This window comes from Cylas formicarius, unplaced genomic scaffold, assembly GCF_029955315.1.
Source record: "Cylas formicarius isolate icCylForm1 unplaced genomic scaffold, icCylForm1.1 PGA_scaffold_7__23_contigs__length_41026272, whole genome shotgun sequence".
NCBI lineage: Eukaryota > Metazoa > Arthropoda > Insecta > Coleoptera > Brentidae > Cylas > Cylas formicarius.
Genome location: NW_026844352.1, coordinates 5,548,604 through 5,575,057, shown reverse-complemented (window position 1 = coordinate 5,575,057; position 26,454 = coordinate 5,548,604). Strand labels below are relative to the sequence as shown.

At 33.7% G+C, this 26,454-nt stretch overlaps 3 protein-coding genes across 9 annotated transcripts in view; 2 read left to right on the top strand and 1 right to left on the bottom strand.

Moving 5' to 3' along the window:
* Positions 1-4,430, top strand: part of LOC132704736 (uncharacterized) — a 70,787-nt gene extending 66,357 nt beyond the window's left edge. For both annotated transcript variants that reach the window (XM_060674944.1, XM_060674943.1), the window contains exons 12-13: positions 1,549-1,687; positions 1,742-4,430. In XM_060674944.1, the coding sequence (XP_060530927.1) occupies positions 1,549-1,687; positions 1,742-1,906 (304 nt within the window). In that variant the 3' untranslated portion in view covers positions 1,907-4,430. The remainder of the gene's footprint in view (positions 1-1,548; positions 1,688-1,741) is intronic.
* A 1,123-nt stretch (positions 4,431-5,553) lies between these two features.
* Positions 5,554-14,521, top strand: LOC132705021 (ADP-ribosylation factor GTPase-activating protein 2). 2 transcript variants are annotated; one of them, XM_060675424.1, is made up of 8 exons: positions 5,554-5,711; positions 5,937-6,128; positions 6,187-6,315; positions 6,424-6,540; positions 6,799-6,933; positions 6,984-7,313; positions 10,210-10,545; positions 14,065-14,521. In XM_060675424.1, exons 1-8 carry the CDS (start codon positions 5,640-5,642, stop codon positions 14,257-14,259), a joined length of 1,506 nt encoding a protein of 501 aa, XP_060531407.1. In that variant the 5' UTR covers positions 5,554-5,639; the 3' UTR covers positions 14,260-14,521. The 2 variants fall into 2 exon arrangements, with proteins under 2 accessions (XP_060531407.1, XP_060531408.1); XM_060675425.1 differs by lacking the exon at positions 5,554-5,711 and adding an exon at positions 5,742-5,855 and having other exon boundaries at positions 5,912-6,128.
* Positions 14,522-16,748: 2,227 nt separating this feature from the next.
* On the bottom strand, positions 16,749-25,875 carry LOC132705016 (zinc finger CCCH domain-containing protein 11A-like). 5 transcript variants are annotated; one of them, XM_060675415.1, is made up of 7 exons: positions 25,627-25,738; positions 25,445-25,535; positions 25,265-25,384; positions 22,888-22,996; positions 22,736-22,831; positions 19,906-20,043; positions 16,749-17,436 (listed from the first exon to the last, which is right to left on the bottom strand). In XM_060675415.1, exons 1-7 carry the CDS (start codon positions 25,647-25,649, stop codon positions 16,799-16,801), a joined length of 1,215 nt encoding a protein of 404 aa, XP_060531398.1. In that variant the 5' UTR covers positions 25,650-25,738; the 3' UTR covers positions 16,749-16,798. The 5 variants fall into 5 exon arrangements, with proteins under 5 accessions (XP_060531398.1, XP_060531397.1, XP_060531396.1 ...); XM_060675414.1 differs by having other exon boundaries at positions 25,590-25,722; XM_060675417.1 differs by lacking the exon at positions 25,627-25,738 and adding an exon at positions 25,813-25,862 and having other exon boundaries at positions 16,750-17,436.
* Between the last annotated feature and the right edge of the window lie 579 nt (positions 25,876-26,454).

The window sequence follows — 26,454 nt, the reverse complement described above, 5'->3', positions numbered from 1 at the left end:
TAAAAAATGAATTGAAAAGTATTGAAAATAACGACATTGAAATACTTTTAAATTCCTTCTCTTATGCAGAATTGAAATTGTCAATTTTTTTTTTAAATTCATTTTTCTTATCAGGGTTAGTTAGGATAAAAATTTTGAGAAGTTATGTAGATAAAAAATTATTAGAAGCTATTTCTGAAAAGTTCAAAATGTAGTAATTTTTAAATGGCTGTAATTACTCTTCTTTTAATGATAATCATACGTTATTAAACGGTTTTGGAAAGCTTAAAGACTCAACTTTTTTGCAAAAAATCGCGAACATTATACGTAAATTTAATTTTAGTGAAAAAAGATTGTTTTCCTGGTTAATTAAATGAGAAACTAAAATAAAAATAGCGACCCCTTAGAGTTGAGCTGCAGGGCTCACCTTTGGTGAGAATTTTTTTTATATCAAAAAGAAACAGTTGAGAGGGTAAGAGCTAAAATTAAAAAATTTTTTGAAGCACCCTATTACACATATTTTGTGCATAATGTCCTGTACCCATATCTAACAGTTTTTGAAATATTTTCAAAATTTGATCCTCATATTTGGCAAAATGTTCACGTTGGGAAAATAGTCGGAGAATATCTCTTCTTCCCAAGTGGTGCATATAATATTTTTTCTACTCAAGTTGTCCTGAATCCAAGAAGCAGAACTGTTCCTATTTAATCAGTGTCAAATTGTGTCTGTACGTACTGCAATAGTAATACCTTCGGACATCCCAAAAATATCGTGTAGATTTATCATTTAAATTCTGATTGTTGCAGATGAACTGATTCTGGTAATTCTCCACTTTCTGCGTTAATAACTTCTATAATTTTTGACCAACTGAAAAGAAATTTCGTTTTCACTAAGCATGATGACAAACAAAAACTTTCCCACATTGAGGTTTACAAGGTTTTGTAATTAACAAGCAGTATTTCTTGTGATTGTTGTAGTAAAACTTGCATCTTAATTGTTTTCTTATATTTCCTGTAATTGTTATTATTCTTATATTACCCAAATATCTTTTCTTATATAGTTTCTTAATAGTTACCTTGCAGTTAAATCATGTTAAATCATTGGGGTTTGTCTAAGGTCCTATTAGGTCCTTATATTTGCCAAACTTGTTATAATTTCGTGCGAAGGAGTAAATATTGAAAGCACAAATTACACAAGTGTGTGAGTGGGAGCCCTATAGAAACAGGTACATTCTTTTCCTTACAGTTTTGATCACAAACACAAGGTTTTCACAAAAACACGAAAAAAGTGCAGAGAGATTCGTAACCACCAAAAATGTAAACAACAATGCCGCAGCCTGTTAGTATTCTCTGGCAATAGCAACTCCTAGCTCGGCGTTGCCAATTATATTAGTATTTCAGAGACTGATTTTGCGTTCCTATGAAAATTAGTCAGTTTTTTCAGAAAAATTACTGCAACTCAGACAACCTCCCCTACGAAAATATCATGGCCATCTGCGGCGCATCACTTTTTACCGTAGCAGGGCCACCATATTGTCTTATAACTATATGTGTAAATCTAATGTCTAGATCGCAATCGACATCAAGGGCAGTGAGCAGCAGAGACCTGCCGACGTTGGCCAATCCGACCAGAGTAAAGAAATTGACGAAGTTTTTTGGAGACGAGCCGCCACTACTTAGATTATTTTTGAGAAAACTGGGATACGAAGTAATAAATCCGATGACTTTTTGCGTTAGCAGTCGTACATTTGGCTTGTTCTAGAAATACGCAAACGTGTTTGAGACGGAACGCGTGGGAATGGTGGAATTGCCGTATTTGAGCGAAGAGCGACTCCAGAAGATGGGAGTTCCTCTGGGACCACGGTTAAGGATTATGCAGGAAGCTCAAATCTCGGTCTGCAAGGATAATACTTTGTGTATCGTATAGAAATGGTGCTACCGATTATTTAGGAGGTAGGCAATGTTGTCGATATTTCTTGGTGGATGGCGGCTCATCAAAACATACCTTGGTCATGTGGGTAAGGCTTTGTTTACTTAACCTTCGTCGTACCGCGGTCAAAAAGTTACGCGGAACACCATGTGGGGTACAATTGTACCCCACTTTAATTCAACAAAATAAACAATTCTCAAAAATTAAAAAAAAAAGTTAGACGAATTCCTCTACTCATATTAATTCTTACGTTTTTTCATACACAATCTGCAAATTATCTGTTTTACACTATGGTCAGTGCATGTAAATTTTTTGCAGTCGCGACATTGTTGCTTGGACTTGCGATCTTTCTTTCTATTGCACAAATAATATCGTCCAGAAACAGGTCGTTCAGGTTCTTCGGAATGGATATCATGGTGCTTTTCCATTTCTGGCACATATAATTTGACACTGTTGAGAATTCTTGGTTCTGTTTTAAATCTTCTTATGGCGTTTTCCATAATCAATGACTCTCCTAAGTCCAAAAGAAATTTTCTTGTGCTCTCTTTGCTCTTTGATTTTTCGTCTGGAAATTTTGCACTCCATAAAATAAATGCGTTTAGTGCCGCGACGTCTAATAGCTGTCCAAAAATTGCCATCGGCCATCTATTACTAATTCGACGAGCTGAATATTCTTTTACCATTTTATGGGTAGTGTCTACAGCACCTTTTGTTTTATTATAATCAAGTATTATGTCAGACTTGTACTTCACATTTTCTCCCGCAACAGAATCATCATGATGCTCCGTAGACTACATAAGAATGCTAGGCACATAGGACACAATTGTATGTTGTTTCCGAAAACCAAAGGTTGACGAAAAAATGGGTTTATAAGGTTTTGGCAAGAGTTCTTCGGGAATATATGATTTATTCTTTCGTAATGTTCCGCAAAGAGGGACATAGTATAGAAATTATCTGTGGTTATGCCATACCCGGTTCCTAGATCTCCGACAAGATTTAAGACGTCTCTTTCGCCTTGATTCTTTTCTGCTGCATTATTAATTTTTCCCAAGTATAGTTGCATATTTATAGTATATGAATTTTCACTATCTGCTGCCGCCCAAATTTTCAGACCTCATTTATCTCTAAATCCAACTAGTTGCTCATCTACTGTAATATGGCTTTCGGGATTATAACACTTTTTGAAATTAACCAAAACTTCTCTTACCGATGCAAGCTTATCAGTTTTCTTTCTGACTTCCCTTGTTTTTGGATCGTCAAAACGAAAAAAACTCGTCAAGAATTAAAAACTTGAGCGAGACATAGTTGCATAGACATAACTGGTCTAGTGTAACCTCTCTTGGTACACCACAACATTACTATCGGTTATTTTGAAGCTTGAAGGGCACCTAAGATCAAAATGAGGCCAATGTATGCCTTTATTTGAACAGCATCTGTTGGTTTCCATATTCTTTGTAGAGGTTGTGTTTGATTTGGGTGTTTTTCATTCCAAAGTTTGTAAGTCTGAAAAATTTTACAGGGATAGGTATTATTATTATAATCGTTAGTATGCCGGACAATTATTTCTATAATTTCGTCTATCTGAAACAGTCTAAATGAATCACGTTTTGAAGCAATATTGATACTATGTTGATTTAGTCCAGGCTTTTTCCTAATTATATTTGCAACTGTTCGTCGTTTTTGTCTAAGTGGCATTTTATACCATTTTGTGGTATCTTTGGTTCGCTAAAATAGTCTACCTTCTTCTAGGATTTCTTCATTATCGTCAGTCTCTATTACACTGCTCACTGTCATTTTCTTCTTCTATAACCACATTTTCAGGCACTATTTCACTCATTAGAGCACAACCGTTATTTATTCCTTCTATTATATCATCTTCAGAATCTATCATTTCCAGAACATCATCACTATCTACTTCACTATCACACAGTTCTATTTCAGCGTGATCGAGATCGTCATTCAGTAATTGATCTAACTCTAAATCGGTTAATTTATTTGGATTGCGAATATTTATTTTATCAGGCATTGTGTAACATTTCACGCTAGCGTTATGATTTAAAAAATCAAAAATGTCTGACACCAGCTGATGTTTACTGTATTGCGCATAACCGTGAATAATCAAAATGAGTATCTTGGCATACCATACGGGGAACAAGTGTACCCCACATTAAAAAAAATTTGTTTTTGACTTTTTTGATGCACGTGATAACTAAAATATACAGAAAATGAATCTGTAAATACTAAATGACAATAAATAAAATTGCGGAACACTTGTGTAAAGTTTCTAAAAAGATATAAGAAAAATTGAATACTGTACGACGAAGGTTAAAATCGAAACAGAAAGTAAATAACAAAAATAAACTTTGCCTAATACAGAAAAGATAAAAAATTGTAAATATCATGAATGTAAATAAAAGACAATTTATATTTCGCCTTTAAATACCAAAGATAGATTCTTTGTAATGTTCAAAAATTATATGTATCTTATGTAATTTTATATTTTTAATAAAAAAAATAATGAAAACTGCATTGTAATTTTAATAAAAACGCCTAATACCTATTCATTCTATTCGATAGGGAATATTTTGGTCAAAATACAAGGTCAGGGTAATTTATTTAATTAGATGCTAAGTATCAAAGTTGTGTTTATTTTATTGTATTACAATTATAGGACTTTTAAATTCCAAAGCCCAAATAACTATGCTTTAATAACTGTTATAATAACTAAACCTTAAACTTAAACTAAACTTTAAATTTTTGATTTCTCAAATGCATAAAAAATATTGAAATGATAGCGAAATTTACATGTGTAACTAATAGACGATATGTTATATCCCGGTTATAAAAAACTTCCCGTTTCACACAATAACAACTGATAAAAACTTCAAATGGCACTGTAACTTGATTGATTGAAATGATACGCCACACTTTGTAACACAAAAATTATAAAATAACAATAGTGCTGCTGTCAATGAATTATTTGATTTGGCTAGGACACCCTTGTGGAATTATTAGCCTTTGAAAATGTGTCTTTGACTTCAATAAATTATAAAACTTTTATGCCAGTATTATTCGCCCGACCCTGCACTACATCTTTTGGCATAGTACAACAGGACCGACACAATTTTATTGTATTCGATAAACTAAAAGCACTATAGATGCTTTCCAGAGTACGCCTTTAAACACCATACACACACCTGCATTTTGCTCTAAATTCTTTCTAAACACTTATTTTTAGAAAATACCACCGCAAAAACATTAAAACCATACTGGAACCTGTCGAATTGACGAATTGTCAGCAGCCATGTTGGTTATTGAATGCTACTTGCTCTTATTGGTTGGTTTCAAATGTCATGAGATTATAATTGACCTAATCATGGTTAATCTAAGTTTTCAACATTTTTAGTTATCGTCGTTGAATACGATATTTCTAAAGTTGCGAGATCATTGTACAAAGATTTGGTAAGTACTACATTGGATAAATCTGTTTATAGAAAAACACAGTAATGCATTACAGAAACAAGTTAGGAAACTTTACCAGCTCCACGGGCTAATGTTTACCGTGAACAGAATTTTCTGAACTTACCAAAATAAATGAAGTGATTCTCTGCTTTACATTTCTTCTCCATTGTTCTCTGCCTAAATGAAACTAGTATTCTGTGAAGAAAATGAATGTTAAGAGTGTGTAGAACTAGATTTGAAATTATAGTGTAATTTATTAGAAAAAATTATGGATTCATTGCCGTCGAAGGCCGATATGGAACTGATTTTTCACAGATTAAAAGCTCTGCCTGCTAATAAAGTATGTTAATGAATAATTGTATGTTGTAATTACAGGTTATAATTTCGATGACGTGTCTTTTGCTTTAATAATGATAAAATAAATTCAGTTTAATTCTTATTACACATTTTGCATATTTCATACTTGCAGTTACATAAGTCTAAGGTCTGTTAATCTATTGGGCGCATTAGGAATCAATTTTATCCAATATGTTTAAACAGGTAATAACGTAGGGTATACTTACAGTCGTGTTTCGATTGTGGAGCAAAGAACCCCACCTGGGCCAGTGTAACATATGGTATATTCATATGCATTGATTGCTCCGCAGTCCATCGAAGTTTAGGTGTTCATTTAACATTTGTCAGATCAACACAACTTGATACAAACTGGACCATGCAGCAGTTAAAACAAATGCAACTAGGTGGTAATGCGAATGCTGTGAGTTTGATTAAAAATCTGGTTGTTTTTAAAATTCCCAATTTCTATTTTTTCCCAGATGCAGTTCTTTTCGCAACACAACTGCAATACAAACGATGCCCAGAAAAAATACAACTCAAGAGCTGCCCAGTTATATAGGGAAAAATTAAGCTTTGCAGCGCAAGCAGCGCTCAGAGCCGACGACAAGGTGACGCTCTTTGCTAAATATTAATTATCTAATAATATTTGAAATTGGATGTTTTTTTAACTGTGTGAATTAATTTTAACATTAGATTTCGCTTTTTTTTTTGTGTAGCTTCATTTCCATGAGGACAAAGAAGAGAAGTTCGTTGAAAAAGAGACACCCGATTTTTTCGCCGAGCATGAAAATTTTGATATAACAGAAAGTGAAAGTCTGAGTGCCCAAAGTCTTGTAGGTTAACATTCATGTGTTATATTGCTTTAATGAGCAGTGAGAAAACTATAGCGAAGCTAAAGGGACTGAATGTTTTTACATTTTAAATAGCCCATTAGTTCTATCTTCGGTTTCTTTAATGTGCCATTGTGTATCTTGTGCATATTTATAGCTTTATAGTATTTTTTAAGAGTTTCGCTATAGAAAGCTTTCATTGTATTTATTTGTTGAATGCAAATTTTTCAGTATGTGATATTTAAGCTATAATTCTTAAAGGAAAAATCTCAATCCAAGGAAGAGATAAAAATTCCAGAGGGTGAAGGTCCAAAAGTAGATTTTGGCAGTCATATCAAAAGTGAATCAACAAAATCGAACATTACAAGCAGAAAACCGGCTGCGAAGAAAACGATGGTATGGTTCTTCCATTATCTTCGATTCGTGTCTTCATATTTAAGTTTCAGATGGGCGCTAAAAGGGCGGGAGGCTTAGGCGCCACCAAGGTTAAAGCCGATTTTGCTTCCATCGAGCGAGAAGCTGAAAGAGCGGCCGAGGCAGGTCGTCGGGATCGTGAGGAAGCGGCAAGCATAGCTCGTCTAGCCACTGAAAACGCCGAGCGGGCAGAAGCCGCTCTCAGATTGGCTTACCGAGATGCAACTGAAGAAGTAAAACGTCAGGGCGGTCCGCCTTCTAAAGTTAACCAGATCGAACGACTCGGAATGGGCGTTTCTAGTAGGGGAGTCGGTAAAGGTGTTTCTCATTCCGCATTGAGCGACATGAAAGTAATTGAACAGGTATGTATTTTTTTTTTTTCATTCGTTTTTCTTTATTGTCTAAAAAAGTGATGCACAACACTCTAAAGGAGGACCTGATTGCTGTTGCAAATTGTTAAAAGAACTAATAATGTGCTTTTGGGCTATGAATGTACAATTTGGAAATGAGAAAGATTCCCTAGTAGGTTGCCACGAGTTTTTTACAAATAGATAAACATGAAATCAATAAAAATTTTAAAAATCCAAGTTTATTTCTTATAGTTATTTCAAAAATTGTAAATTTGGCTGTCACACCCTGTATATTATGTAAAATATTTAAACGACATTGTTCCTTATTTAACTTCAACATCCCTAATCTTATTAACACTTTTCAGGAGGAAGTTATTGAAATTGCGCTAAAAAATATTTAAATTTTTGTAAAATTTTGGGTTAGAACTTAAACTTAGAAAATAAGACATTTAATTTATGATTACTTTGAGTAACCACTTTTGCATATTTTCTCTGATTCTAATATTAATGTGGATATTTTCATATAGGCTATAGTTGCTTTGAAATAATTGTGTTTCTTTTTTTTAACAAATTTAACCAATGAAAGAGAACAAAGCAGCTGCAAGCACATCAAATTTTTTAAAATAGGGTAAGCATGGATCCAAGTTGTAAATGAATCTAATAATGCGCTTTTGGGCTATGAATATACAATTTTCAAATGAGGAGGATCCCTATATAGGTTTTTCCAAGTGTAGTTAATCATAATAGCTTCTTATTTGAAAAAAATTGAAAATTGTAAAACTATGGACATGAAATGAATATAATTTATAAAATTTATTCCTTATAGTTGTTTCAAAAATTGCAAGTTCTTTACATGACATTAAACTTGTTGCGATTCTGAAAATTATGATGAATAACTGTATACAGCAGAACATAATTTTTTAGATAGTTTGGTATCTGGTTAATATTGCGTTTTTTCTACATATGTACATTAAAAACATTTTATTTTTGAATTAGATAGAAATAAAACACCTTATTCGTCAAATATAATTCAATGAATTAAAATGGTTAACATTATTATTACCTTATAAGAATAAATTTTGAAACATGTATTTGCGTCTAACACCTAGAAATATATAAACCATTTACTTACCCTATATTGTCCCAAGCATAAAAAAAATACTTTTTTGCTGTGAAATTATTTATTTTGTTGCATTTAAGAATACATTACATGTGTCAAAAAAACTCGAAACATACAAAAAAAATACTGGTGCGTAAACGAACCACTGGGAAAAAACATTAAGTAATGTTTTTGGGCACATAAGATATAACATATAATCTACATACATACATAAACATACGACAGAAAACAACTAAAAGTTGATTGTTTTCCAAAATGGAGCCTGATTTGATACAAAAAAACGCATAATATTTTATGGTGCGTGAACGCACCACTGGTAACACCCAGTTTCATTTTTGGTGATATTTTACAGAGCATAAACTATGTAAATGCACATTACACTTATTACAAACGTAAATTGTGTGGCTATGGCAGATTCTACATCTCCTTCGAGCTTTATTAGCATGAACAATCATGAAGTGACCTTGATTGTCATATGTCATATGTCACATGTCCTCTATGGCAGGTGCAAGACTTCTTTGAGTAATTGTTTTATCAGTTTTTAAAAGTCGAAAAGCAATGTAAGATTTAAAATCAAATCAATAACTTCGTTATCAAAAAACATAAATAATATATCAAGCGGAGTTTTTCCAGAAAGTCTATTTTTTAGTTCCTCACATGATCTAAATTCATCGGATATGGGTGTGTGAGTGTACTCAGTTCAGTAGTTGATGAATTAAAGGACTGTTGAAGGACAGCTGTATCATTCGGTGTATGTAACTCGAAAGTTCCAACTATATCAGTTGGTTCCTCAAAGTCTTGTAGGATTTATGTTATCGTTCATATCTTCTTCGTCAGTCAAGGTATCCACGTCGGGTGGAATATAGACCGCGTCAGTATGTTCTGTAAATATTTTTTCACGTTATTTTTAGCATAAATTTACAAGGAATGGAATGCTACAATACATACGAATAGGTAAATCCAAATAATACTTACGACTTTCATTGTTATTGAACTCATCCATCACGATCTCCTCCAAATACCTCGGAAATGTCATATTTTACGAACTGTAATGTTCACTGCACAAGGCACAAATTAATACTAAAGAACACGCTAATTGTTGGATGTTTATTCTACATGGGCTGACTTGTCTAGACTTGCAATAACAAAGTTTTGTTTCATAGATAAAACCAGTGGTGCATTCACGCACCAGTAAATATTTTCAAAAAATAAAGCATAATCAGTATAGAATTTTCAATATATGTTTTCTGCGATGTAATCTACATGCTATAGACTTATGCATGCTATAGACTTAACAAAAATTTTTTTTTTTTACTATTTTGGATTTACTTGAAAATGTGATACAAATTTATTTCCCGCTTTTGTTAACTTTTGAAGTCATATATAAGATCTTTCCTTTATACATAAATTAGCGATTTCTACCGTTTTATGTCCTTTAGAAGTGATAATAATAAATTTTCTAAATGGATGTGCCAAAATATTTCCTGGATGTGACAAAAAAAATCATAGAATAGGTGGTGCATTAACGCACCACTGGGACAAAATGGGTTAATATACTTTGTAATAATAGATATGAAATATTTATAAACATCTAGGTGAGCCTTAAAATACAACTTTAAAACAATAATTAAAATATGTAAAGCTGCCAGTTACCATCAGTGACCTCTGTGATGGATGGATGGAGACTATTTTCGATGTTCATGAAAATGGAAGTTTGAAACTGTAACTAAATTAATATGATCACTTTTGAGATTAGGAGAAAAATTAACACCTTAATTTTTTGTTTAGGAAAAACCTGTGCCCGCGTCCATAAAAACGTTGGATACCCTAGGTCGGTTAAATTTGAGCGAGAGCTCGGACCCATTCGAAGATTACGTCAATGGGGTTGGTATTTACTCGAAAGAGTCTAGCTGGGTTGTGGTAGAGGAGTCGCCATCAAGGCCCGCCGAGCCGGAAAGGGCTCCGACTCGCGAAAAAAGTAGTAGTCGGTATCCGGTTGAGTTTACCCCTAGCACGGACGAAGCCCAAAGAAAATTTGGCAATGCCAAAGCCATATCGTCGGACCAATTCTTCGGAGACAACAGTGCCGATAGCGAGGCCAAGGCTAACCTTAATCGATTTCAAGTAAGTATAAAATTAAACGATGATGTATGTACTAAGAATGAATGAACAGAAGTCATTTATAATTTTTATTTAAAAATTTTATACACAAGCTGTAGGGTTTAATGTGTAGATTTAATATTACATAGCATAGCATATCAGATTTATGTTCTTGTTAAAATTGAAAGCGCCGTATAAACAGAAAGGTCTTTTTATGCTGATTACAAACATATTTATTAGCATATTAGAATTAGCAAAAAATATAATCATCACTAGTACTTCATAGATTCTAAAAGGGAAAAGATATTTAATTGTTAGGGGGGTTGTTTTTCTGCTGAGTGCGTCCAATTTTTATAATAATGATAAAGCTAGCTTAATATTAATTTATATTAAATTCCTTCCACGTGTTTCTTCTTGTCCTGTTCATGTTAAATTGTTGGGCCCCTGCTAATAATGATCAACCATTTTCTAATTTGGTGCAATTCTTACATTTTCCTAAACCTAATTATTTTTGAGTTGTTTATTTGAAAGATAAAAATTATGTCTTTCTTTTTAAAATAAATAAATTGAGTCTGTTTCGTTTAGATGATAAAACAACCAACAATAAAAAAATGACATCGAACAAAGTACTGAATACTCTAGTGCCTATATACTATGACCATTATAAACACTTCACAAATTTACCAAAGAGGATTTCTCTTATTGCTTACAATAATTTCGTGTTCAAACAAACAGTAAACGCTGATAAACGCAAGAGTTTTTAGTAACAAGAATAGATTTAATAATACATTTTGTTGTAAGAGGTGGATATACTTTTCTTGTTTTTATGAAGCGAAGTGAAGTCGTGCAGTACTGCGCCTTCGACGAAACAGCTGACCTAAATCATTCGATATCCACACGGAATTTTCAAGCTTTATCAGTTTTTGACGAAACTAGCTGTACATATACCGGGTGACGCATTGCCGAACGAAACATAGGAAATCCCCAAGAATCGTAAACCTAGTAGAATTGCCTAATACGCCAAATCTGTCCGCAAGATTTTGAGTATTTTGAGTAACTAATATTGCATTTTGTTTGGATAATCACTTGTTATTTTCATTTAATATCAACATTAAATCGTTTTAGTACTTATTTAATAATTATGTGGAAATAGTGTAGGGTAGGGTCTCAGGTAGGGTAAAAATAATATTATTGCAATCAAGTTTGGCTTTTAAGTATTACCTTGAAATACATATATTAATTAAATATGGTTACACATAAATACATAAAACTAGCGAACAAAACGATTTACTTGTAAAACTTTGTGTTTTACGGCATTCTACCATTTTAACTAGAAATCCCTATTTTTGGATATATCAAAGAACATATTAAAAAACAAAAAATATATTAGGCATACATAACAACTATTTATAGGTGGTAGGTAAATAATAATATGTATTTATATGTACCATCGTATGTACATAATATAAAAAATACATATTAATACATATACTTAAATCTTTATTTTACAATTTTACCATACTTTCTAATTTTTTTCTGCGGTTATCATACTTTATAATTTATTATTTGGGGTTCGGAGACGGGTTCTGGCATGGATTTTGGAGATGGATTTTTCTCTAGAATTTCACTTGTGGTATTCGATGTTGTTGCTAAAAGTTCAGACAATACCTGCTGAGCTTCTTTTTTGGCATTTTTGGAATAAAGTCTTTTTGCTTCTGCTTTTGTTGGAGACTTCTGGTTAAATAATAATCGGGTGGGGGCAGCAGTTTTTTTAGAATCTTTTTTAAATGTAAACCTAAAATTTAAGTGTTGTGTTGAATTTAATGTGTTACTCAAGACAAAAAGACCTAATGACTCATTTTTTAAGTCTCTTTCGTAATCATTTTCAGTAAAATGAACTGAGCAGACATAGCTTGTATCTGGATTAAGTTTGTCCTCTCTTCTACATCGAACTATCCACTCGTTCCGAATAGTTCGGGATACTAGATCTTTCCCTTTCGGAAAGCGATGAAAACTACATTTTCGAGAACTTGCTATTTCATCAAAATAGTTGTTATTGCACCCACACATGGCACATCTCGTTCCAGGCATACCTAACTATTTTTTGATGTAACTTATCCCACTGAAAAAGGTAAAAGAAATGTATTTCTTACCTTTACCTTGAGCTTACTTCCTAACTAATAACGCCGCTAATAAGCAACACGAACACAAAACTTTTAAGTCTTTGTTTAAGGTTAAAAATACTGTTTTTCTCAGTTCTCGCCACTCATGCACATACAATTTTAAAGTATTTGTTAAAGCTTAAAAACGCTGTTTTGTTCAAGTTTTGTTTACAGAAATACAATTAACACAAACATAAGCGCACTACTCACTTGCTTAAATTATTTTAATTGATCAAAAAACACAAAATGCAACGGTTTAATACGCCGTCAAATGCTTTGACTGAATACACAAGGTTAGAGGACTTCGCTTACGTCAGAAGCGACCACGTGCGATCGATAATTTTGGCGAACGTATATCTTATGGGATTGGGCAATCCTATTAGGTTTACGATTCTTGGGAAATCCCATGCAAATTTTTGGGTGGTCATATATTGGCTCCCCTGTACATTTTATAGCAAAGTTGTAATATAACTTTTCGAAGGGGCTGATGTGATTTACTCATATTCCAATTTGAATAAATTTTAATAGGCCCATCTTCAGTTGTCGAATTGAATATAATGGCAAAATTGGAAAATTTGTATAGTTTAGATAATAAATCGAACACCAGTAAAATATATTTTGACAATGACTGCACGAAAAATCGTGATTGTTATACGTTATTAAACGCGCTTTAATTAAAGCTAACTGTGCGTTATTCAAATGAAGAAAAAGTAACCATAATTAAGTGGTATTATGCAGGAAACAGTCTGGAACGTTTTCAGTTTATTTTCCTGCTAAAACTATACCTTCGACTTCAACAATTAAACATATTCAGTTCGAGTCCAAAGGCATCGTAATAAATAATTGCAAATGTCGATAATAGAGCAGAAGAAACACTTGTGGAGGAAAACGCAATGGTTGATATGAAGATTCTTCGACAAGGTGTAAATAAACATCAAACCACAGTGTGGCACAAATATTTTTCCTATAAATACGAAAAGCACCAAGATACAGGGACGGCGATGAAGAATGAAGAGTAGCATTGGTTTTGAAATCATGGAAAAAGCAAATTATAATACTGATTTTTTTGGAAAAATATTTGTTTCACTGATGAACGTCCATTCATACCTAACAATGGACCAACTCTCGGTTTTGAAGCCAAGACAATGAATATCGAATATTTTGTAGCCGTATTTTTATAATAATTATTAATTATTTGTGTTTGTTTAATTCAATAACGGTGGATTGACTTACTAAAATTTATGTTAGTTGTATTTCAATTTTGCTATAAAATGTACAGGGGAGCCAATATTTGGGCACCTAAAAATTTACATGGGATTTCCTGTGTTTGTGGTTGAAGAGGTTAAGTAATCGCATGCGATAATCGCGATTCTTCTACTAGGGCTCGAGCAGTATATCGTCGGCCGATTTCTTCGGAAGAAACGAAGATGCCGCCCGGGGGGCTCACAATTTGCCCGCCTACGACATCGAAGACGTCAAGGAAAGCGTTCGCCAGGGGGTCACCAGGGTGGCCGGTAAAATTGGCTCGCTGGCCAACGGTCTCATGTCGTCCATTCAAGATCGTTACGGTTACTAGCAGAAATCGAAACGGCGGCTGCCCGATAGCCTCACGGCTGACACTTTCGACGTTCGTAGCTGCTCGATTTTGTATAAATATATAGGTAAAATCAATTCTACGATAATTATCATTTGTATTTAATTTTACTTGAGCCAGCGTTCAGCAGCTTCTGTAAGGGTCGGTGTCCATAGAATATTCTCTTTCGGTTAGTTATTGCATGTTCGAACGAATTTGTATTCTCTGTATTTGTAAAATAAAGCCTCTGCAATTTTATTTTAAACGTCGACTTTCTTTGCACGGTTTTGGTAGTTTGCCGAGATGACGTTTGCCATTTATCTTGATCTTAGGTGAGACAAGAGTAATAATTTTACATTTTTCCAAGAATATTCCACAGCCTGCTGTAATACTGTTTACAAATCTTTCGGATTTCTCCTACGTCAGCTGTTTATAAATCAAACTTTCTGACGTTTTGTTCAATTGTCTTGTTGGAAAAATCAGGAGAAATCAGGAGACTTGTAAATAGTATTACAGTAGCCTGTGGGAGTTTCTTTGAAAAATTAACAAGCCTCTATGGGGAGGACATCAAATGCAAAAGCAGAAAGTTATAAGATTACCTATTGAAACTGGTAAGATTACTCATTGCACTGATTCTGTTGTTATGTTGTGGCAATATGTTATCCCTAATTTTCTTAAAATATTAAATAGTACTTTACTTCGCGAAGTAAAGAAATAGACCAAATGAATAATAAACATGAGTCATGACAAAGCTGAACAACTTAGTTTAACTAATCACAGAATCACATTCAACGTCAACATTAGTGAAACCATCAAAGTCTTCGGGAAAATCCATTCTCGCCAAAGGTTCCAAACCTCGTCCTTGCCTAACGTATTATCCCAAGCTAAATCTAATATTCCAAAGCCTGCATACTAAAATCTTCTAAAGACTAATTCGACATCATCATTCTAAAAGCAGATGAAGGAAATGCTACGGTTGTCATGAACACAAGTGAATATCAGGAAAAAATTCAAAATATTCTTAGTGACGGATCCTATCGTCAACTTAAAATATGTTAATAAGGGTTCTTCTCTATCAGAAAAAGTCCGTCGGCCCTCATGACTCTAACATCCTCGTCTCTGCGAACTCCATAAGATTCACAAACCAGGATTACCCTTTCGACCTTCCGTAATATATTCTTCTCTAGCAAAATACCTAGCTTCTGTGTCGAAATCTTTTACAAGGAAAACTGACAGTTTCGTACTTAATTCGCTTCAGTTTATTGAACAATTTCGACGTAGAAATCCTCTTTACTTCAGATATATTGAAAACCGAGAATCTGGAACCAAACCTTCTCATTTTAATTGAAAAATTATTGTCTAGAACATATTTTTCTTGTAACGAATCAAATTTGTCAGCGGGAACAACTATCGGTTTCCCATTATCACCAGTAATCGCGAATATATTTATGGAAGCCTTTGAGAAGAAGGTCCTTCACATCTTCCATCTAAAATCAAAATTATAGAAACACTACGTTGATGCTTTTATTATTTTAGCTCATGGAGATTTTCTTTTCTATTTAAGCTCTATACATCCCAATGTACATTTTACCATTAGAAACTAATAATCTCCCATTCTTATACTCTTTATCAATAGAAAATCAGACCTAACATTGGGTCATTGTGTTTACAAAAAACCTACGCACACAGACCGATACCTTAATGCAATGTCCCATCACCATCCGGCCCAAAGATCATCAGTTATCAACTCTTGTTTACAGAGCCGTAATACTATCTCAGCCTGAGGCACTGAACCCACAATTAAAACACCTTACCTCTGCTCTTCTCTCTAATAATTTCCACATTACAGATATTAATAGCAATGAGTTGATAAACTCTTGTTTACAGAGCCGTAAGACTATCTTAACCCAAGTCACTGAACTCAGAATTAAAACACCTTACCTCTGCTCTTGTCACTCATGATTTTCACATTAAAGATATTAAGCGTCCCGTCACAAAATACACTCCACCACAAGCTTCCAAAGATAATGAGTCCGAAAGCAACCCCACAATTGGTTCTTTCTGACAGCAGAACACAAGAAACATACCCAATGTAGAGGAACAAATTTATCTGGTCTCGCAGAGCACCCATGGACAGAACATCACCCAATTAAATGGACAGACGCCAGAATTCTACAAAATGAAACCCACTGGAAGAAGAGAAAATTCATAGAAGCCGCTTTTGCCGTCATCATTCAAACGCTGTAGCACTACTGAACATTGAAGTTCTAAATCGTATGTACAAGTCTCGCGAGTTATTGGACACAATAAAACAGAGAACGATTCGGTATTTGGGTTAAATAATAATGATAATGGAAGGCAAAGTACATGCAAAAAGATCGATAGGAAGACGTCAGAAGTCAAGTCACCGCTCATCACCACAATAGCCGTTTGAATCGCCAACTTTCGCAAATAGAGGGCGTAGGTATTTTCACAAGATGTGGTAAAAATAGACTTTCAGTAAAACAACCTTTTCTTTTCGAAAATAACAACATTAGGTACACTAATCGTTTAATAGATCGTCTATTTCGTTGAGAAGGTCGTCTTCCGCCTTTAAGGTAACGTTGAAACCATCTTCGACGTCGTCCAGTAGATCCGATTCGTCCAAACTCAAGCGCGCCGAGTCCAATTTGATTTTCTGCTCCTCTAACGTTTCCGGACAATCACTTTTCCTTTTCTCTTCGTCCTTTAATCCTTTAATTTCGTTACTAGATACGCAATCCTCCGCCAGACTCTTCAACTTCTGTATATTCAGTCTTCTCACTTTAAGTTTTACTACAGGGTTCACGTCTTCGGTAGTCTCATCTTTGCTCGTACTAGTAACTTCAGTTTCTTCCGTGCCCAGTTTATCCTCAACAGCCGGTTTCCCCTTATCCTCCGCGATCCTTATAGGAGAGTGTTTCCTTTTGTACGTGGGTCCCTCGACGTCCGACATTTTCTCTTTTTTGAGGCTTCTCTGCTGGCGAATCTCATCCAACGTTTTAATTTTAATGTTTTCCACGTCGTTTCCGGCCAGTTTTGGTCTCTTGTACGCGGCATGAATTTTGGCCGGGTGTTGTTTCCTCTTGGACCTCAGTTTTTCCAATATCCTCTGGCGCAGGTCATCGTTATGCTCCTGCAATCCGATCACGTCTCCGTGATCTGAAAATTATAACGCTATTGCATTGGATAGAGGCAAGTATACAGGAAGAAGCTCCCTCCGTACTGAGAGAGCAGATAGTGATAACGTGATAATGTGAGGTAAAGAGGAGGGTGACCGTATAACTACTACACATATAGAGGCCCTGCCTATATTGAAGCAACAAGGATTTTTTTTGAGAAGATTTAAAATTTAGTTTTTAATCAATGACAGCTCTAATGGCGAATTCTGACGTTCGACTTATAAGACCTTGCGGCTTTCGACAAACGATATGGCGGCTGACAGGTCATCCATGTTTGGATGCGGCATTTTTACGGCGAAATGTAGGAATCCTATTAAATTTTCAAGCAAAAAAGGAGTTAAGGTGTGGAAAAGCAGTACAGAATTGAGTCTGCGTAGCTACGATACAATTTCTAAATCATGTAAGCTAATTTTTCCGAGACTTTTTTGCTTGTAAATTCGGCGCAAAGCGTTAGTTTTCATAAACTCATTTTGACATAACTTTGAGACGCTAGATATCGCACGAGAAACATTCAAGTGGAAAAAGTGTTCAAGAAGCACTTCCCATGGACAGTAGTTGACAATGGGTATTTCTTATACTCGTTCTAGTAAAAAATCAACTTGTAGCTTAATTGTTTTCTTATATTTCCTGTAATTCTTGTACACCAAAACATACTAACCAAACATTCTTGGTAGCTATTTAAGTGTACCTAAAAATGTAGGGAATTCTGTTTAGTAATTTCTGTAAATCCATTTTCCACATATTTGCCACATTTGTTGTAATTTTGTAAAAGAATAAAGTATTAAAAGCACAAATTATACAAGTTTGTGACATCAAAAATGAAAACAACAATGGTACAGGGCACAGAGTGTTGTGCGATGTTCGGATTTCAGAGATTGATGTTGAGATGCATACGCAAAAGATTCACACCTTCTCTACGAAAATTTTTGCCGTCGCAGGGCACTATATTATCTTACGAACCAAACGAACTGGTGAAAAAAGTGAAATGTTCAATTTGGTTTTTTTTTGTTCGATTTTCCTAAATGACATACAGGGCCGTCGCAAATGAAATGAAACCTATTTCTAAACTAGATATAGCAAAAGCGACTTACGTGTCAAAGGCTCGATTTTTGAGAAACATTTAATGGTTAAACCCGCATTGCGATATATGCACTACCAACTGAGATATAGGACGTTTTTCAAATTTCGTGCCTTTTGAAAATTGCCCATAACTTATTTATTTATGAAAATTTTCGACTCGGATAAAAACATTATTAGAGTATTTTTGCCACTCAAATTGCAGCGTGCTCAGATTTTTTCTACAGTTCTCTGTTTTCTCGCAAATGTGTACATCTTTCTTATTTTATATTTTCATAGGCGGGTGGATTTAAAGTAAATAAAGTGACTCCGTTAAATTGTGAATTAAAATATTGGAAAAACTATTTAAAAGGAATTCAAAACAAAATTTAAATTTAGCGTATTTTATTTTTAAAAAATGCATGTTTTATTCTTCGCGCTTTGTTAAACCACCCCGTATACTTTAGAAAAATTAAATTATGCATTAAAATATAAAAAAAGATTAAAAAGCTGAGGGGTTTTCAAAGGAATTCAAAACAAAATTTAAAGATAGCCTGTTTTATTTTTTAAAAACGCATATTTTATTCGTAATGCTTTGTTGAGCCACACTGTATACTTTAAAATAATTTTAAATTGTGAATTGAAATATTGGAAAAACTATTAGGTTTAAAAGTTGAAAGGTTTTAAAAATAAATCAAAATAAAATTTAAAAATTGGGTATATGATTTTTAAAATGCATGTTTTATTCGTCATCCTTGGTTAAGTCTCCCTGTATACTTTAAAATAAATTTAAATTGTGGATTAAAATATTGGAAAAACTATTAGGTCTACAAGTTGAAGGGTTTTAAAAAGAATTCAAAACAAAATTTAAAAATAGCGTGTTTTATTTTTTAAAAATGTATGTTTTATTCTTCACGCTTTGTTGAGCCACCCTGTATACTTAAAAAAATGAGCATTCAAATATTGGAGAAACTATTGTGTTTAAAAGTTGAAATTGTTTTAAAAATAATTCAAAATAAATTTAAAAATGGGGTGTTCGATTTTTAAAATGCATGTTTTATTAGTCACCGTTTGTTCAGTCTCCCTGTATACTTTCAAATATTTTTAAATTTTGCATCAAAATATTGCAAATGCTAGGATTAAAATTTGAAGGGTTTTAAAAATAGTTCAAAACAGCACTTTTTTGGGACGCCTTGTATAGTTGAAAATAATTTCAAATTGTGCAGCCTAACAATCTTTACAACTTTTCTATTTGCCATTTTCTCATCACTTTTGAAACCAAAGAGAACATTATAGTTGGATAAGGACAACACTACTTCACTACATTCACTACTTCGCAAAAATTACCACTAAAGAAATTGATGTTTTCTTAATATCTTGGAAGTTCACTTACTCGGGTAAGCATAGTAAGCGGCACTGGCCGCTTGTATTTTTTCTAACTGGATTTCCTCGCTGGTTTTTTCGTCGCTGATTCTATTTTTTACGCTGAGTTTGGGCGGCGACGTGGCCGTCCCGTATTCGTTGTCCGATTCTGCAAGAACACACCTCTGAATGACGAGAACGATAAAAATGAAACAAATTAAAACGAAAAGGTGCATTCTTGCAGAAACTTGCGCGGGAACGGGGCGAAAAGAAGACACTGGCGTAGAAAAATCAACTTTAATTCGAAAAACAATCCAACACAAATTTTTTTTAAAAAATGTAGGGTTACTATATCATAATTTCCCGAAAAAAAAAATATATTATCGCCAACAATACGTAAAACACTTTCTTCGTAGTAAAACGAGAGAAAAACAAAAACAAAACATTCGTAGGTCTTAAACTAGGAATAAATACTACAATGTTTGGCTTACATACCAATGCTGGGGGTTTAATAGGTTAATCCAAGAATGCACCTCGGATAAAATGAAAAAACCTAATTATTATACTCTGGTTTACGTAACATGTCGCCCTAATACCGTACTACAAAAATTTATATCACAATAGCCAGGCTCGACTCGCGTTAGGCATGTCAAGGCGCAAAACTGACAGGACCGCCAACTGTGACGAACGCTACGTCACATCAACGTCATAGCGTTACCTGATATAACAGGAGAGTACCACACTAAGATTAACGTATCACCAATTAAAGAGGCCGTAATAATTATTTTTCGATTTTTTTTCGCTTGAATCATTTCGCTAGCAGTTTGAGTTCATTGACGTCCCATTTCTTTCTAATGACGTAACTAGTACATAATAATTAGGATGGCAGAGTGGATAGACGCTGGAAAAAATTACTATTAAGCATTACTATCGATTAATTTTATATAAGGCATTATATAAAACGCTCTGCTGAGACTATCAAAATTCTATTCTAATGGCACTTTGACGTTTTAACTTTTATTTGAAAAGCCTACCTGCTTTAACGTCTGACTTATTGATACATATGGGATTAATAGTTCACAAATCACTTTTTTTTTTGGAAGTTTACCTGGCCTAACATCCAATCCAAGATTTTAAAATTTCCCAAAAATAGATGAAATTTGTAGTTTTAGTAGCCTAAAACTAAAACTTTCCTTTCAAAAAAAATCTATATAACACAAAAATTATGTATAGCTTGCATCCTTATACACGGTATTTCACTCAAAACATCCAATAAAAGTTTATAGAAAGAGAAACAAAGTACAAAGTGACAATTTTTGGGGTTAGGATGAGTGCCACTGTGCCCAACCCATTGACCTTTCCATAAGCTCTTGGAATTGTCACTCAGTAGTAGCATTTTAACACTAAAACCAGTAGTACTGGACACACAGACAACGAATGAAGTTTCACATCCCCAAAATTCAAACAAATATTTTTTTTCGATTTACTAAAATTCACTTTTTCCTCGGTATTTATTCCGAATGTCTTATATCACACCAACATGCGGCTCAAGTGTACGTAAGAGAAGCAAAAATTTTATTATGTTATTCATTTTTCAACTCCATAAGTCTTCTAACCTTAAAAGCACTTATTATTACTTTCAGTTTAGCTTACAGGCGTTTCTAGAACTAGTCCTAATTAAGTAAAGATTTTTTCTTTTATTTGCGATTCTGTGTTCAATTCTAAACATATGTTATCTACATAATTTAACATTTTTGAAATATTTGACCTTGAAAAAAAAAAAGCAGCAGCTTAACCAACTTTAACTAATTTTAAACACTTCTCTTCTCTTTTAACATTTTTGCCAAATATGGGTATCAAATTTTCGAAAAGTACAACAATATGCATTTTCAAAGTTAGTTCACCTGGTGGCACTCTCATTTTTCAAGGTCAAACGCTTTAAAAACGGTTGGTATAGGTATAGGAACGAGTATATTTATAAAGCATATGTATAGAATATTATACACAAAATATGTTTAGAATTTCACAAGGAATCTTAAAATGTAATAATATACAGCGTGTTCCATTGTTTCATAACCATTCATGGATATTAAAACATTTTCTTGAATTTTATTTCGAGTTATAGTTATCTGCAAAGAAAAGAAAAAAACCTTTAATGAAAACTAACACTAGCAACGATTGTAAACTGAAACCGGTCTATACAGAAAATTCTTGGTTGGTTAATATTCATATATATACGCCGAGTGCTTTTGAGGCTATAAAACTGGCAACAGAGTTGAAAAATGTCACATTAACATAATATAATTTCAGACAAAAATATGCAAATATTTTTTGAAAAACAAGTACACTTTGCACTTAACCTCAATAGCGTTTCTAAATTACATCTAGATAAACTTTTAACGAACGGGGTGGGTGAAACACCCAATATGTATTATTTATCATATAACAAATTTACATATGCGTTATTAAAGTTGAAAGCGCCGCCAAGTGTCTACTGTCAAATGAATATTATAATTGTTTATAATGTAGTACACAGAATAAGTTACCACCTTATCTGATACAGCAAAATTGTTCAAAAGAAAAAAAAATCGAAATTGGTAGCAGACTATTAAGCAACGCCATATTATGGAACTTCAAAACAATTTTTGGGCAATTTTTCTACTTTGTCGCATTAATGCAGCAAAAGAAATTAATAGATCAAGTAAAACTAACGGAGCTATTCGACATTGTCCTAATTTAAAACCTTGACAAACCCGCCGTTAACAAAAATATATATATTACATATTTTTCAAAATCAGAATTCAACTCGAACATTAGGAACCAAAAGTGCGGAAAATTGAGCTAGTTCACGAGTTGCATACCTTCCTCGAAATTCACTACCAGACTATCGACGGTAGGGACGTTTTTGTAAGCGCCACCTTGGCTGCGATCCTCGGCCAGTCCGGAATCTGGTTTTCCTAAAAATATTCGATGCCCGAGTGCGGGAAAGTTTTAGAAAATGAAAACTACTCACCGGCTTGTGCGTCCGGTGATGCGGCGTTTTGGTGCATGAAGGGGCAATGGGGCTTCAAACAACCACCCGGTTTAGTCTCCCAGTAACAGGGTATGGCTTTCCGATTTTTCTAAAAGCAAATATTTAACCAGTGAAAAAAAAAAGACGGATTTTTTTATTTTTTTGCAAAGCGCCCTTAAGACATGAAGGAGGAAGTGTAGCGGGGTGAGCTTACAGATAGGATATGAGGAAGAATATGGAAATTACATCTCTAAAACAAGACAAGAGCATCAGACATTACTATAAACCTAAAAAAACAAAATAGTAAACAGGAAAATTATTGCAAGATATCTTAGGTTCTTAAACCGGTAATAAAAGTATTGCCAATTGAAAACTGCTCTACAGTATGGAAATCAATATACTAGTAATCAATTGGTTCAAATTGATTAGCGTTACAACAAATCTGATCTGGTTTAATGAAGTTTATGGTGGAATTCTTAAAATGGACATGGAAAATAGCTTCAGTACAAATTCGCGTAACCTTTTAACCACATCAAGTCTTGAATCATCCTAAAAGAGCTTTGCTGGGTAGCTGAAGGGGACTTACTAACACACAACTTCTCAATAAAGTCATTAATATCTGCAAGAAAGAGGGAGAAACGGGAGGAAGAATACCCTCGGTGATCTCGCACATTTTGGTGACGCCATCTTTGGCATTAATTTTTATTTTTGCTTTACTTCATAAAAGCTTTTGGATATGGGGATTAACTGTAAGTATGAAAGAAAGAATTGAATCACACCGACAAGCAAATTTCCAGATTATAGAAGTCAGCAATGACCTTGAATGAATGGAAGAAAATCACTGGTCAAATCAGATTTGAAAGTTGGTTCAGCCAGAAAGAAGGAAAAGCGTGTGCAGGCCACCGCATAGTTGGAAGAAAGAAACGATGCAAAAAATTTCAAGAAACATCAAAACGCCTTTAAACTTTGCAACCTGCACACGAAGAATCCAGAAGATTTGTGAATGGTAAAAAAATAAATGGAGATATATGGAGATTATGACACAATAAATGTAGAACTCCTTTATATTGATCATAATTGTGAAATTAAATTAAAAAATGTTTTAAAATTCCATTTCTCTCCAATATTTAAGACACCCTGTGTAACGCTGACCAATAATATAAATTTAAATAGTTAAATCGTACTTTTGGCAATCTTTCCGCATCAAAAAGCAAATCCCTGATATTTTCCAAAAAACAATTAATTTGCACTTTTTGCAAAATTGACGAAGTTTAGCCATAGCACAACATACAAAATGTGTTTACAATTAAAAAAGAATTATGTAGAAATATGTAGGAGGTTGAATAAAAAAAAAAAAAAAATATATAATATATATATATATATATATATATATATATATATATATATATATATATATATATATATATATATATATATATATATATATATATATATATATATATATATATATATATATATATATATATATATATATACAAAAAGTGAACAGGATTTTGAAACAAGACTAAATTGAAACGAATTGTCGACACCACAACTAACTAAAATTTGGGACCGAGGATGGTTCGGCTGGTAAGGCATTAACCTGCCAACCCGAACTTGTCGGAGGTTGTAGGTGCGATTTCCACCGGAAGCCTGGGTGTTTGTGTTTGTCCTGACTTTAACGATTAAAAACTAATGTGGTGGCAAATTGTCTAAGAGCAGCGCAAAAAAACTAAAACTAACCAAAACTGTCCACACCACAAGGACAAATGTACAACCAAATTAAATTGATTCCACCAGGAAGAAAATTTTAAAAATGAATATTCATTGCTGTCTCCGTTTACCCAGTGGTGAAAAAGTGAACCACAAAATTTTTTGCATGAGATCAAGCTTAAAAGAACGGAAAAGCTCTTCCATATATGCCCCGTTTGTCCTGCATTTGCTACAGAAATGTAAGTACAATTGTATGTATTGTGTCTTTCAAAAATATTAAAGCAATCAATATCTCTAATACCTGAGGTATCTGAAGCTTTAATTAACACTTTTAGTGGTAATGTATAACATAATTCTTTTTTTGAGCTTCAAGATATTGTCAGGGTCCCATAACAATTGTTGTAAAATATGCAGATAACAAAGAGAATCTTTGATCTTTTCGACTCGAGATACATGTTCATGTCTCGCTCACCTGCGCACATTTCTAATTTAATTTTTCTTGTTTCTCCAATACCTCCAAAACTTCAATATGGGCTGCTGAACTTAATACCAAAAAAGTTATTGGTTTCGTTGTACTATCGAAAGCAGTTTAGGTTAGACCAGTAAGATTAAAAACACACACCATTATTGGCTATTTTTGTGCTAATATAAAAATATGGCTCACCCGCAATTCCATGTGCCTAAAATTGCAATGAACATTCAAGCACTTTCCCTCTTTCCAGAAGGAGCATACTGTCTCACACCCCAAAGCAGACGGCTCATGCCTAAAATTGCAACTATCGCCCTACAACATATGGTCGATTTAAAAAAAAAACAATAAAATATGCAGTGCGGGTATTACTACCTTGGAGCAAGTGGAGTAATAGTAAAAATAGCAGTCGTTGTTTTTCTTGGGAGATTCCAAATCGGTCATTTTTTGGAAGAAGTTATCGGTGCTGAAACAAAAATAATGCTTTTGCTCCATATGCAATATAAACAAAGTAACTTGCTTCAAAGAATAAGATATACGGAACATTTTTTTAATACCAGTAAGCGTGCTCTTCTGGCATTTTTGGGATTATTTCATGGAAATATACCACAATTAAAAAGACAACGGAAAACCTGCCGCGTCGTATTCGTAAACTACCAATACCTCGAATAATTTCGGAACAAATTTTATAAAACAAAAAACTTACTCGCTGGCAGAAAAAAAAGTTTTTTTCCGCTGCGTACGTGAATTTTTTCACACTAATTTGATAGTGGTCCCCACAAATGTCATTAACATGAACCTTCAAATTTGTACTATACACGGTTTTACGTGATTCTATACCATGGATAGCAGTAATAAGCTGAACGTCGAAACGTTTATTACCGGTATTGTACATACGTAATCGTGCCCCGTTGAGCGCAAATAATTCTAAAAAAAGGATGGATAGGGGATATTAAGCAACCAACGAACGCTTACAATTAGACGGGCACAATTTTTTGTATTAGTGTGTCAAAACCATAGCAATTTTGCTTCGGTTTGTGAGCGAGTGTCCATAGTACATTTGTCCAATAAAAGGCGGAATAGAAGTGCTCCTTTGTGTTTGTTGTTAACATCAGTTATTGTGAAACGCATTATTATACTTGTACTTGGTGTTGACATATGATACATGTCCAATGGAAAGGTTATTTAGTTAAATATTTTGTCTTTTGTCTATGTTTGTTAGAGTCGTAAAAGTTAGAACACTCCAATTATTCCATAATTACAATGTTAATTATTAGTCTATATCACGAGGGATATATGACGATATCAATTAAACATTAACCAAACTTTTAAAACGAAAAATGTTGAAGAAACTCTCTTCTATAAAGATTAAAGATAGTGAAAAA

Bases quoted from the DNA above. Each gene is read 5' to 3' on its own strand.
- LOC132705021 (XM_060675424.1), top strand. From the start codon at position 5,640: ATGGATTCATTGCCGTCGAAGGCCGATATGGAACTGATTTTTCACAGA. The intron at 6,129-6,186 runs GTGAGTTTGATT...ATTTTTTCCCAG, and splicing joins TAGGTGGTAATGCGAATGCT to ATGCAGTTCTTTTCGCAACA. The intron at 6,316-6,423 runs GTGACGCTCTTT...TTTTTTGTGTAG, and splicing joins CGCTCAGAGCCGACGACAAG to CTTCATTTCCATGAGGACAA.
- LOC132705016 (XM_060675413.1), bottom strand. From the start codon at position 25,564: ATGGAGCAAAAGCATTATTTTTGTTTCAGCACCGATAACTTCTTCCAA. The intron at 25,385-25,444 runs GTAGTAATACCC...CATATGTTGTAG, and splicing joins ATTACTCCACTTGCTCCAAG to GGCGATAGTTGCAATTTTAG. The intron at 22,832-22,887 runs GTGAGTAGTTTT...GAATATTTTTAG, and splicing joins ATCACCGGACGCACAAGCCG to GAAAACCAGATTCCGGACTG.